The 13,017-nt window shown below is 38.7% G+C and overlaps 3 protein-coding genes and 2 pseudogenes across 3 annotated transcripts; all 5 read left to right on the top strand.

Moving 5' to 3' along the window:
* Positions 1-5,565: 5,565 nt before the first annotated feature.
* On the top strand, positions 5,566-6,634 carry LOC118240379 (myosin heavy chain, fast skeletal muscle-like; the record flags this gene model as incomplete). Its single annotated transcript, XM_035520584.1, has 5 exons — positions 5,566-5,668; positions 5,751-5,854; positions 5,941-6,079; positions 6,174-6,292; positions 6,377-6,634. Coding segments are annotated over 5 exons (630 nt in total), but the record flags the coding sequence as incomplete, so codon positions are not given.
* LOC118240380 (myosin heavy chain, fast skeletal muscle-like) lies at positions 6,603-8,679 on the top strand (the record flags this gene model as incomplete). Its single annotated transcript, XM_035520585.1, has 7 exons — positions 6,603-6,791; positions 6,943-7,249; positions 7,487-7,554; positions 7,688-7,775; positions 7,903-8,020; positions 8,112-8,235; positions 8,338-8,679. Coding segments are annotated over 7 exons (1,047 nt in total), but the record flags the coding sequence as incomplete, so codon positions are not given.
* Positions 8,498-9,613, top strand: LOC118240381 (myosin heavy chain, fast skeletal muscle-like). The gene is made up of 4 exons (XM_035520587.1): positions 8,498-8,521; positions 8,576-8,857; positions 8,942-9,184; positions 9,332-9,613. Exons 1-4 carry the CDS (start codon positions 8,498-8,500, stop codon positions 9,518-9,520), a joined length of 738 nt encoding a protein of 245 aa, XP_035376480.1. The 3' UTR covers positions 9,521-9,613.
* Positions 9,614-9,616: 3 nt separating this feature from the next.
* Positions 9,617-11,300, top strand: LOC118240382 (annotated as a pseudogene).
* A 45-nt stretch (positions 11,301-11,345) lies between these two features.
* LOC118240383 lies at positions 11,346-12,925 on the top strand (annotated as a pseudogene).
* Positions 12,926-13,017: the final 92 nt, after the last annotated feature.

Consider the following 13,017-nt stretch of genomic DNA (forward strand, 5'->3'; position numbering starts at 1 on the left):
TCACAATTACAGAAAATTAACATGAAAGAGTATTTTTTTCATGACCCCATGAAAATTTGTCTTGAAATTGTCTCTCAAACCTACTCAGAACTGTTGTGCATCACTGTGAACTCCTACAAGTGGCTCCCAGTATAGGATGCAGAGACAAAATGAAAACTGAAGCTCCGCCCCACATATTCTTCATCACTGATGATGACAATCAGTTGATGCTCACTGGTATGATTCTGTTCAGTAACTTTGAGGAAGACCAATATTCATGGGGCTTTTAGCATGGTTGTTCATGAAGGCTTACATTACTTGGGTTGATTGTTTTTAGAATCATATGCTTTCTGATACACTGATTTAATAGCTGGTTACGAATGTATTATTAAAAAAAAAAATCTATAGTGGCACTTCTATTCAAAAAAGTGTAAGTACATTGCTTATGGTAATGGAAATACTGTAAGGAATGACAGCTACTCTTCTCATAGATTCTTTGTGTGCATTTTGAGCTCAGACAAGCTCAGGTAAGAGTGACAGGAAACTATCTGAAAAGGATGAGGAGATTGAGCAGAAAAGGACAGCCAGAGGGTGTTTAAAGTCCATGCAAAGCACCCTGGACTCTGAGGTCAGGAGTAGGAATGAATCAAGAAGATGGAGGGAGACCTCAGTGAGATGGACATTCAGCTGAGACGCACTATCCACCAGGTTGCTGAGGCCCAGAAACAGCTGAGGAATGTCTATGACAGCTCAATGTAGGACTTTTTACATTAAATAAAGCTATATAAAATATGAATGGGTGCATATACTGTATTCTGCACACATGATTTACAATTAATTACATGCTAATTAAATTCATTACATGGCTCATACAATATATTATGGCAGAGAAGCTGGTAGAGAAGCTGAAAAAAGAGCAAGACACCAGTGCTCATCTGGATGAAGAAGAACCTTGAGGTCACAGTCAAAGATCTGCAGCACCGTCTGGATGAGGCTGAGAGTCTTGCTATGAAGGGGGGAAAGATGTTTGCCAGTGTTTGCAGGGCATCACATTAATAGCTCCTTGCTAACAGATGGAGCAGGCCAACACTCACCTGTTCAGGTTCAGGAAGATGCAGCCTAAGAGAGGAAGCTCATTCTGACATTTCTGAGTCCGAGGTCAACTATCCGAAAGCTGGAAAGGTGAAGCAAAGTCATTAGTTTCACAAAGTGATATTCACCTGATTTTATTGTCTTCATTTAAGGATAAAAATGAATGCCAAGGAAACAAGTCAACAAGACAGCATATATTATTAATGTGGTGAGATGACTTAAATTATGTATTCAGTAAAAAATGCAACCACAACTTTGTTTTTATGATATGGAACCTACTCAGGTGCAGTTTTAACCAGGGGGGTGTATTTATGTAAGCTGTTACTTCTTTAAGGTCAGTGACCTCTCTGTGTCAAGGCAAAATATGGTATTCGTGTTAGACGACTACCTACCTCGGGACAAGACTAGGACCTCTATAAAGTTGGACTAGACACCCTCTGAGTCTCGGTTCCTCTCAAGGTTTCTTTCTTATGTTCTAGGGTTTTTTTCCTTACCACTGTCACTCTTAGCTTACTCACTGGGGGCTTGGACTTGGACATTTGTAAAGCTGCTTTGTGACAACATCTGTTGTAAAAAGCGCTATATAAATACGTTTTGATTTTGAATTTTGAAAATAGACAAACCCTCCTAAAAACCTACAGTTCTAGCTTCATAACTTAATGCTAACACATTAAGTGTTTTGACTGGAAGAAATGTGACAAAATAAAATAAGGAAGCACAATTTACTGTCACATGTTTAATTCACAGTGCTTAAAAGTGTATTTGTAGTTATTAACATTCACATTATTATATTTGATCTAAACCTACATTTCCTCAGAAAGGTCATACAAAACCATGCCAGAAACTGCAAGTTTATGATACAAAAACAAATACATAACAGTAGCTATCTAATTTTGGCTATTTCACAAAGACGCTTCACTGTACCTTCAAAATTACAGTAATTAAAAATAAACAGAAAGGTATCTTTACATTTTTATATTCTATTTCACATTACGCACTTCTAAAAAAGCCTGCACCTGTTAAAAAGAAGCCAGAGTAAACTCTTTCACACTGCAATCAGAAGGGCAATATTTGTGCTTATTCCCAATAAGAACATTATATTTGTAATATTGAGTTTCACTTTGTTAATTTATTCATAAATCCAGTTAGTCATTTGCAAGTTTCAAAATTTTATCTGCCTTGTAAGCATCTACAAAAGGAAATAATATGGTCTGGGAAGTAAATGTTGTGCTAAGCCCCATCGTTATGTGTATGTGTAATGTTACTCAGATGATTTATACAAAACAACAAGGTTGAAAATGTGTATAATTTCAGTTGAAATTTAACTATTATCAGCAATCTATGTATATGAAATGACTAAGGTGATTCATAGCTTTATAAAATGCTTGTAGTGACCATGAAAGAGAACACCAGTGACATTAAATTGCTTCTTCACAGCTGATTTGCGTGTGTCTTCAGTGCCAAAATCTGGCATTTAAAAAAAATAATTATCAGACATAGATTAAAAAAGAACTAATTATTTAAAAAAATCTCTAAAAGGCCAATGGTATTTAGTCCTCCACATCTGTGCTTTGTATCAAAATCCATGTCATCCTGCCCCTACCCAAATATCTAACATTTTATTTTAAATGGTATTTATGAAACTTACATGTAAATAATAACAAATCACAAATTCTTATCCATTACACACTAAAGTATTCTCCCCAAACCTTTTGCATATAACTACTACATACTTAAACTACTGTTATTAACACAGAATGCATTGAAAGTAATATTCTTTAAAGTATTGTTATATGTACTGATTTTTCATGTGAGAAACACAATGACTAATGCATAAAAAATGTAACATTAATGATATGTAAATGTAGAAATCTTGTTGAGGTACATCAGTACAACAGTAGAATAACACAGAGACATTGTCATTGTATTGCTACTTGGAGCAGAAATACGTTGCATCAGCATGACCATATGTAGCTAGAAATTTCTGCTGCGTGAGCAATACCGGTGCTATATATGAGGCTTCCCCACGGCTGGAGTATGCCTCAAGCAGCCTGCAAAGGTGAGAGAGTTTCATCTGCTTCCTGCTTTTATTAAAATACACCTTCCATGTCTTTCACATTTTGAGATTTCAGATTTTTTTTTCAGTTTTTTTTTTCCTATAATGATGTATGATGCATTTCAAGACAATTTCCACACAAAATGTTTCAATTAGTTTTGTTTCTTTTTTCCATTGTCCACAATTTGCCAGGAAATCTGATACTTTTTCCTCTTGGCATCAGACAAGGTACAACATAATAATAACACAAAATAATAATGGTGACTTGTTAGCAGAGAATTTATCTAATTTAAATGTTTGTGTGTGGTAATATGCATGGTTGTTTCCTGTTTGAATTTTCTGATCCTAAATAGAAAACAATTTACATAGATGTACGTATGTACACTTCCCCATTTAATAACTAAACAAAAAACTGATATATATTAGAGGTTTGGGGTGGGGGGGGGGAATAGGCAATGTCATCCAGGGTGAAATATATAAAGCATGTATATGTTTGACTCCACAGTAAAGCCTCACCATGGGGGATGGAGAAATGGAGTGCTTTGGTCCAGCGGCCGTTTACCTCCGCAAGCCAGAAAAGGAGAGGATTGAGGCCCAGAACAAACCTTTTGATGCTAAAACAGCATATTTTGTGACTGAGCCCAAGGAGATGTACCTCAAGGGGACACTAAAGAGTAAAGAGGGGGGTAAAGCCACTGTTGACACACTGTGTGGCAAAGTAAGTGAAAATCCAGTTGATGTAGTTTTATAATCGTATTGGCACCTATTACCTACTATTCAATGCAATTTTTCTGAATTTGTCTGATTCTTGAACAATTTGTTTTATATGTTATTTCAGACACTCACAGTGAAGGACGATGAAGTTTTTCCAATGAACCCTCCAAAATTTGACAAAATGGAGGACATGGCAATGATGACCCACCTCCATGAACCAGCTGTGCTGTATAACCTCAAAGAGCGTTATGCAGCATGGATGATCTACGTAAGTTTAACAAAGACTAAGTATTATGCAGAATTAATTTGAAAGAGCATATTGTCATGATAATCTTTTGACTCTCATTCAGACCTACTCAGGATTGTTCTGTGTCACTGTGAACCCCTACAAGTGGCTCCCAGTATATGATGCAAACGTTGTGGTCGGATACAGAGGGAAAAAGAGAATTGAAGCTCCACCCCACATATTCTCCATCTCTGATAATGCATATCAGTTCATGCTAACTGGTATGAAATTGTTTACATTTTTTTTTTTAATTAAAAAATAATTTAATATCTGTGTTACATTTAGCAGATGCTTTTATCTAAAGTGACTTACAATTATAACTGAGTACAACTTGAGAGTTGTTCAGGGGCCCAGCAGTGGTAACTCGGCAGTGGCAGGGCTTAAACCAGTAACCATCTGATTGCAAGTCGAATACCTTAACCACTAAGCTACCAATGCCCCATGTTTGACAAATATGTATAATTTATTATTAATAAATATATAATAACACTGCTTGATATAAAAAACAGTATTGATGTAACTTCATGTGTAACAATATGCAATCATCCTTCAGATCGTGAGAACCAGTCAGTCCTGATCACGTAAGCTTACATTTCTTTCAAATGAAGTTTTGTAATGAGTGAGACTGATCTCTTGATGTCTATATTTGTATTAGAAAGCACTTGTTCATCTGTTCTATCCCCAGTGGAGAATCTGGTGCAGGAAAAACTGTGAACACCAAACGTGTCATTCAGTATTTTGCAATGGTTGGAATGACTGGACAGAAAAAGACAGAGCCTGTTGCTGGCAAAATGCAGGTAAGTCTTATGTATTAATACCTATTGGAAGAACAGCAGATTGTGACCAGTTGATGGAGTAACCTGAAATTTAGGTAAGTGAATAGTTTTCAAAATTCTAACAGCACTTGCATTTGTGCACATCAGTAAAATATTTGTCATCATCTCCAGGGTTCACTGGAGGACCAAATCGTTGCAGCCAACCCCCTTCTCGAGGCTTATGGTAATGCCAAGACTGTGAGGAATGACAACTCCTCTCGTTTCGTAAGTACACACAAACTACCTGCTTATATAAAAGGAAGGTTGCACTGTGTATTAAAGACATAGAATAACAATATTACATTAATGTAACTGTCTCTTAAATGTCCAGGGTAAATTTATCAGAATTCATTTTGGACAAACTGGCAAACTGGCCTCTGCTGACATTGAAACATGTAAGTTTCAGCAGAGTATATTTACATTCATACTAAATATGTGATTTAAAATAATAAAGCTAACAGTGAAACAGGCCCTGATGACAGTAATCAGTGGAAAAACACAATGCGGTTATTTGGCATTACTGCTCATTGAAACAAATCCACTTAGTAAGAAAAATAAATCTAAGTATATGAATAAGTATATAATAACATGAAAAGAGGGAAAGCTTAGCTAGATGCTTGTAAACAGATCTGCTGGAAAAGTCAAGAGTCACATTCCAGCTGTCTGCTGAGAGGAGCTACCACATCTTCTACCAGCTCATGACTGGACACAAGCCTGAGCTGCTTGGTAAGTCTTACTGCTATCAGACCTTTTTACATTAGCTGTAAAAGGTCTGGCCTATTTGGTTTTATTTTTTCCTGTCACACAGAGGCGCTGCTCATCACCACCAACCCCTATGACTACCCTATGATCAGCCAGGGTGAAATCACAGTCAAGAGTATCGATGATGTGGAAGAGTTCATTGCCACAGATGTAAGGAGAACCTGTGTAAACTTGTATGCTCCCATGAAAAATACACTATGTTTTGATTTGTTATCCCAATTAATTTCACTACACAGACTGCTATTGACATTCTGGGCTTCACTGCTGATGAGAAAACAGGCATCTACAAGCTGACTGGAGCTGTGATGCATCATGGCAACATGAAGTTCAAGCAGAAGCAGAGAGAGGAGCAGGCTGAGCCTGATGGCACTGAGGGTACATACGATTATCACCAATTTATTTCATCCTATAGAAGTAACATACATAGTCTTCAGTTTTCATGAATAACTCTAACACTTTTAAAATTCAGTGGCTGATAAAATCGCCTACCTCATGGGCCTGAACTCAGCTGACATGCTGAAAGCCTTGTGTTACCCCAGAGTGAAAGTGGGAAATGAGTTTGTGACCAAAGGCCAGACTGTACCACAGGTAATGTGATATAAGCCAACAGAGGTGTTAAATAAGGTTTTAATAATCTCCAGCAAATCACAAGTCTATGTTTAAAATTTCCAGGTCAATAACGCTGTCAGCGCTCTTTGCAAGTCTGTCTATGAGAAAATGTTCTTGTGGATGGTCATCCGAATCAATGAGATGTTGGACACAAAGCAGCCAAGGCAGTTCTTCATTGGAGTGCTGGACATTGCTGGATTTGAGATCTTTGATGTAAATATTTGTTGAGTCTACAATGTTTGCTTTACACAGTATAACATAAGTCAGTACTTAGAATATTAATGTTAACATTAATATTTTAAAACAGTTCAACAGCCTGGAGCAGCTCTGCATTAACTTCACAAATGAAAAACTGCAACAGTTTTTCAACCACCACATGTTTGTGCTGGAACAAGAGGAGTACAAGAAAGAAGGAATTGACTGGGAATTCATTGACTTTGGTATGGACCTGGCTGCCTGCATTGAGCTTATTGAGAAGGTAAGGCTGTACAGAGTCAGTAATACAGTCAGTATTCAGTAATACAAATATTTAACAAAGCAGTAGTACTTTAACCACTAATAATGTCATCTTGCTATCAGTGTCACTTAAATTGTTTATTTAAAAATAAATAAAAAATTGATACCAACAGCCAATGGGCATCTTCTCCATTCTTGAAGAGGAGTGCATGTTCCCAAAGGCTACAGATACATCCTTTAAGAACAAGCTCCATGACCAGCATCTTGGCAAAACTAAGGCTTTCCAAAAACCAAGGCCTGCCAAGGGCAAGGCAGAGGCCCACTTCTCCCTGGTGCACTATGCCGGCACTGTGGACTACAACATTTCTGGCTGGCTGGACAAGAACAAGGACCCCCTGAATGAGTCTGTTGTGCAGCTGTACCAGAAGGCAGCAAACAAACTTTTGGCCTTCCTTTATGCAGGCCATGCATCTGCTGAGGGTAAGATTAAATTATTACTGTAGCTATGACCTTGCCTGAGTATTTGCAGGGAGCTGAATTTAAAAAAGGCTAACCCTTTCAGGTAATCTTGATTATTCAAGCATTATTCATACAGCTTAATTCATACATCTTAATGATTACCTACTGATCTGTAGGAATTGTGCAGTTTATGGGCTTAAATGTAAAATTGAAACTAAAGTGTAACATCAATTCATTTGAACTCTGTTCACCAAACAGCTGAAGGTGGTGGTAAGAAGGGCAAGAAGAAGGGTGGTTCCTTCCAGACTGTGTCTGCTCTGTTCAGGGTAGGAACACGTTTATAGTGAAACATGTACATAAGAGGATCTTCTTGAACCAACACTAAAACTTGTAATTATAACAAAACGTTACCAACATATATTGTTTATCATATGTTGTCAACAATGTCAAACTCCACAGGAGAACTTGGGCAAGCTGATGACCAACTTAAGGAGCACACACCCTCATTTTGTGCGCTGCTTGATCCCAAATGAGTCAAAGACTCCAGGTGGGTGTCATGCATGCATGCATGCATGCATTCATTCATTTATTCATTCATGTATTTATTAGTAAGATACTCTAAATGTTGTACCTTTAATGTAAAACTATACATAATATAACTGTTACCACTCTAGGTCTGATGGAGAATTTCCTGGTTATTCACCAGCTGAGATGTAATGGTGTGCTGGAGGGTATCAGAATCTGCAGAAAGGGATTCCCCAGCAGAATTCTTTATGGTGACTTCAAGCAAAGGTTACTTATTTACTAATATTCAATGGAATCAGTGCAATTGTTTTTAAATAAATTGTGAAATGTCATATTTATTGAGCCATTTCCAATACAGGTACAAAGTCTTGAATGCCAGTGTCATCCCAGAGGGACAGTTCATTGACAATAAAAAGGCTGCAGAGAAACTCTTGGGCTCCATTGATGTGGACCACACCCAGTACAAGTTTGGACACACTAAGGTGAATGATATTCATGGCACAACTAAAATGGAATAATATGTCATGTTTTAAACACAGAAGTGGTTGGAGTATTAAAAATTGCTGCACATTTTCTGTTGTTAGGTTTTCTTTAAAGCTGGTTTGCTTGGTACCCTTGAGGAAATGCGAGATGAGAAGCTGGCAACTTTAGTGACCATGACTCAAGCTTTGTGCCGTGGCTACCTCATGAGAAAGGAGTTTGTCAAAATGATGGCGAGGAGGTATGTGTATGTTTAAATAAAGAATGTGCCAAATATCATATGTCATGGCAATGACACTACAGTAATTAATATACAAATTTAGAATGTATAGTCTAAACTAGATTCTAACCTGGATCTTGAATTCTAGAGAATCCATCTTTACCATCCAGTACAACATCCGCTCATTCATGAATGTGAAACACTGGCCATGGATGAAGCTGTACTTCAAGATCAAGCCTCTTCTGAAGAGTGCAGAGACTGAGAAGGAAATGGCTGCCATGAAGGAGAACTTTGAGAAGATGAAGGAAGATCTGGCAAAGGCACTGGCCAAGAAAAAAGAGCTTGAGGAGAAGATGGTGTCTCTTCTGCAGGAGAAAAATGACCTGCAACTGCAAGTGGCAGCTGTAAGTGCTTAAAATACACAGTTCGGCATGCCTTTGTAGTCTCTACAGGAAAAAAGCCTTTAACAAATCCATTTAAAAAAACAGGAAACAGAAAACCTCTCTGATGCTGAGGAAAGGTGTGAGGGGCTCATCAAGAGCAAGATCCAGCTTGAGGCCAAACTCAAAGAGACAAATGAAAGACTGGAAGATGAGGAGGAAATCAATGCTGAGCTGACTGCCAAGAAGAGGAAACTGGAGGATGAGTGCTCTGAGCTGAAGAAGGACATTGATGATCTAGAACTCACCTTGGCTAAAGTGGAGAAGGAGAAACATGCCACTGAGAACAAGGTTATAATTTGTTATACATTATTGCAATATCATTCAATGCAATTTCTTGCCCAGATAGCAAGTTTACACATATATAATTATATCAAGCAAGGCAACTTTTTAAAAATGGACAGAGATATATTAGGTTTCTTTTCTTCTTTTATACAGGTCAAAAACTTGACAGAGGAGATGGCCTCTCAAGATGAAAGCATTGCCAAGCTCACTAAGGAGAAAAAAGCCCTCCAAGAAGCACATCAGCAGACTCTTGATGATCTCCAGGCAGAGGAAGACAAAGTCAATACTCTGACCAAATTCAAGACCAAGCTTGAACAACAAGTGGATGATGTAAGAATTTAAGAAGCAGTATCTGTTGTATATTTAGAATACAGGAATGTTTTAATAGATTTGTCCTAATATGGTGCTCTCAAATGCACTGGTTTAAATAAAATTTAGCTTGAAGGTTCACTTGAGCAAGAGAAGAAGCTTCGTATGGACCTTGAGAGAGCTAAGAGGAAGCTTGAGGGTGACCTGAAACTGGCCCAGGAATCCATAATGGACCTGGAGAATGACAAGCAGCAATCTGATGAGAAGATCAAAAAGTATAACTCATCTCATGATATAAATAACAAACAAAGAAATATATAAAAATAATTAATTACATTTTGTTCTTTTGATAACTTGCACTGAAATCTTTTGCAAAACAGGAAGGACTTTGAAATAAGCCAACTATTAAGTAAGATAGAGGATGAACAGTCAATGGGTGCCCAACTTCAGAAGAAGATTAAAGAACTCCAGGTGATTCATCAGTACAAATTAATAGAATTTAATTTAAAATCCTCTAGTCATATGGAAATATCTAAAATTTTAAAACCTTCCTTCCAGGCTCGCATTGAGGAGTTGGAGGAGGAAATTGAGGCTGAGCGTGCAGCTCGCGCTAAAGTTGAGAAGCAGAGAGCTGATCTCTCCAGGGAACTTGAAGAGATCAGTGAGAGGCTTGAGGAAGCTGGTGGTGCCACTTCTGCTCAGATTGAGATGAACAAGAAGCGTGAGGCTGAGTTCCAGAAGCTGCGTCGTGACCTGGAAGAGTCCACTCTGCAGCATGAAGCCACAGCTTGCTGCCCTCCGCAAGAAACAAGCTGACAGTGTTGCTGAGCTTGGAGAGCAGATCGACAACCTTCAGCGGGTCAAACAGAAGCTGGAGAAGGAGAAGAGTGAATATAAAATGGAGATTGATGACCTCTCTAGTAACATGGAGGCTGTGGCAAAATCAAAGGTGTGTTTATTTCACATTAAGATGAAATTTGTTTAGAATAAACTGGAGGTCTAAAGTTACCTTTAAGCGAACTGTAATTCATGCACATCTTTAACAAGGGAAAGTGAGGTGAAATTTCTCTCAACACAATACATCTACGCCTAAATTTTGAAGCACTAGTTTTAGTGTCTGTCTCTTTATATTATTAATATATTTCTAGGCAAATCTAGAGAAAATGTGTCGTACCCTTGAAGACCAGCTGAGTGAAATCAAAGCTAAAAGCGATGAACATATTCGTCAACTAAATGACACAAGTGCACAAAGAGCACGACTTCAGACTGAGAACGGTAAGTAGTATCAGCACTGTAAAGATCAAATGGTTGAAATGTTGAATTTTGTAGCCTAATTTTCCAACATCCTTTCAAAGGTGAGTTTAGCCGTCAGCTGGAGGAGAAAGAAGCACTTGTTTCCCAGTTAACTAGGGGAAAACAAGCATATACACAGCAGATTGAAGAGCTCAAGAGACAAATTGAAGAGGAAGTCAAGGTGCTTTTAAAAATGCTGTATTTGATGCAATATAGTATGTAATAATTATTGCATAAACCCAATGTAACTCAAGTAGAAATCCATTAAGAAGTAAAGTTTCAACAACTGGCCACTCACTTACAGGCAAAGAATGCCCTTGCTCATGCTGTGCAATCATCTCGTCATGACTGTGACCTGCTCAGAGAGCAGTTTGAGGAAGAGCAGGAGGCCAAGGCTGAGCTGCAGCGTGGAATGTCCAAGGCCAACAGTGAGGTGGCTCAGTGGAGAACCAAATACGAGACCGATGCAATCCTGCGTACTGAGGAGCTTGAAGAGTCCAAGTAAATCCAAAGTTCACTGTAACACACTGTTACAGAAATAACAGACATTTTATTCAAATTTACAATGTATTGGTGTTCATCTCTTTACAGGAAAAAACTTACCCAGCGTCTTCAAGAGGCAGAAGAATCCATTGAAGCAGTGAATTCTAAATGTGCATCTTTGGAAAAAACCAAGCAAAGATTACAGGGTGAAGTGGAGGACCTCATGACTGATGTTGAGAGAGCCAATGCATTAGCTACCAACCTTGACAAAAAACAAAGGAACTTTGATAAGGTCAAGAATCCGTCATCTAAAAATTATTCATGAAGACATGCTGAGCTGTTGAATTAGAATAGCATCTGATTTTCCTTCATACTAACAGATCTTGGCAGAATGGAAGCAGAAGTATGAGGAAGGCCAGGCTGAACTGGAAGGAGCTCAGAAAGAATCTCGATCTCTCAGCACTGAGCTTTTTAAGATGAAGAACTCATATGAGGAAGCTCTTGACCAGCTGGAGACTCTGAAGAGAGAAAACAAGAATCTCCAACGTAAGCTAATTAAACATAAGTATACTTGTTTAAATAATTGTGGATACTGAAAAGTTGCATTCAAATAAGAACATAGAAATGGATTTGTCTTTTCTCCCTCAGAGGAGATTTCTGACCTGACTGAACAGATTGGGGAGACTGGAAAGACCATCCATGAGTTGGAGAAGGCAAAGAAGACAGTGGAGACTGAGAAATCTGAACTCCAGATTGCTCTCGAGGAAGCTGAGGTATGACTGTACATAACTTTATGGTGTTTGAAGGTAAAACTAGATTACACTAAACTGCTTAACATTCAGCATCAAATGTAATTCTGCAGGGCACACTTGAACATGAAGAGTCCAAGATTCTTCGTGTCCAGCTTGAGCTCAATCAGATTAAGGGTGAGGTTGACAGGAAGCTGGCTGAGAAGGATGAGGAGATCGAACAGATCAAGAGGAACAGCCAGAGAGTGATTGAGTCCATGCAGAGCACCCTGGATTCTGAGGTCAGGAGCAGGAATGATGCCCTAAGAGTCAAAAAGAAGATGGAGGGAGACCTGAATGAGATGGAGATTCAGCTGAGCCACGCCAACCGTCAGGCTGCTGAGGCCCAGAAACAGCTCAGGAACGTCCAAGGACAGCTCAAGGTATGACATGTTTTTTAAACTAGGTCCTTTAGACTTGGGCATCTAAACAATTGCTGCTTTCAAATTAGGATGCCCAGCTGCACCTTGATGAGGCTGTCAGAGGACAAGAAGACATGAAGGAGCAGGTTGCCATGGTGGAGCGCAGGAATAATCTGATGGTGGCAGAGATTGAAGAGCTGAGGTCTTCACTGGAACAGACTGAGAGAGGACGCAAAGTGGCTGAACAGGAGCTGGTTGATGCCAGTGAGCGTGTGGCACTGCTGCACTCTCAAGTTAGTTCTTTTCAGCTTCAAATATTGTTGTTCCACTGTTACTGCCTGCTAAATGACCTTAATGACATCTTCCTATACTCTTGCACCAGAATACCAGTCTAATCAACACCAAGAAAAAGCTTGAGGCTGACCTGGTGCAGATCCAAGGTGAGGTGGATGATACGGTCCAAGAGGCAAGAAATGCTGAGGATAAGGCAAAGAAAGCCATTACTGATGTAAGTGAGTGCATAGATTGTGTCCTCATGGTTTAAAATTAGATGGCATGCTAATAAAATCCATGACATGGCTTATACAATAGGCTGCCATGATGG

This window comes from Electrophorus electricus, chromosome 20, assembly GCF_013358815.1.
Source record: "Electrophorus electricus isolate fEleEle1 chromosome 20, fEleEle1.pri, whole genome shotgun sequence".
NCBI lineage: Eukaryota > Metazoa > Chordata > Actinopteri > Gymnotiformes > Gymnotidae > Electrophorus > Electrophorus electricus.

What these genes read in the sequence shown, in the direction of transcription:
- LOC118240381 (XM_035520587.1), top strand. Translation starts at nt 8,498, where the DNA reads ATGTGCCAAATATCATATGTCATG. An exon ending in TGCAACTGCAAGTGGCAGCT is followed by an intron (nt 8,858 to 8,941) that starts GTAAGTGCTTAA and finishes TTAAAAAAACAG; the next exon opens with GAAACAGAAAACCTCTCTGA. An exon ending in AACATGCCACTGAGAACAAG is followed by an intron (nt 9,185 to 9,331) that starts GTTATAATTTGT and finishes TCTTTTATACAG; the next exon opens with GTCAAAAACTTGACAGAGGA.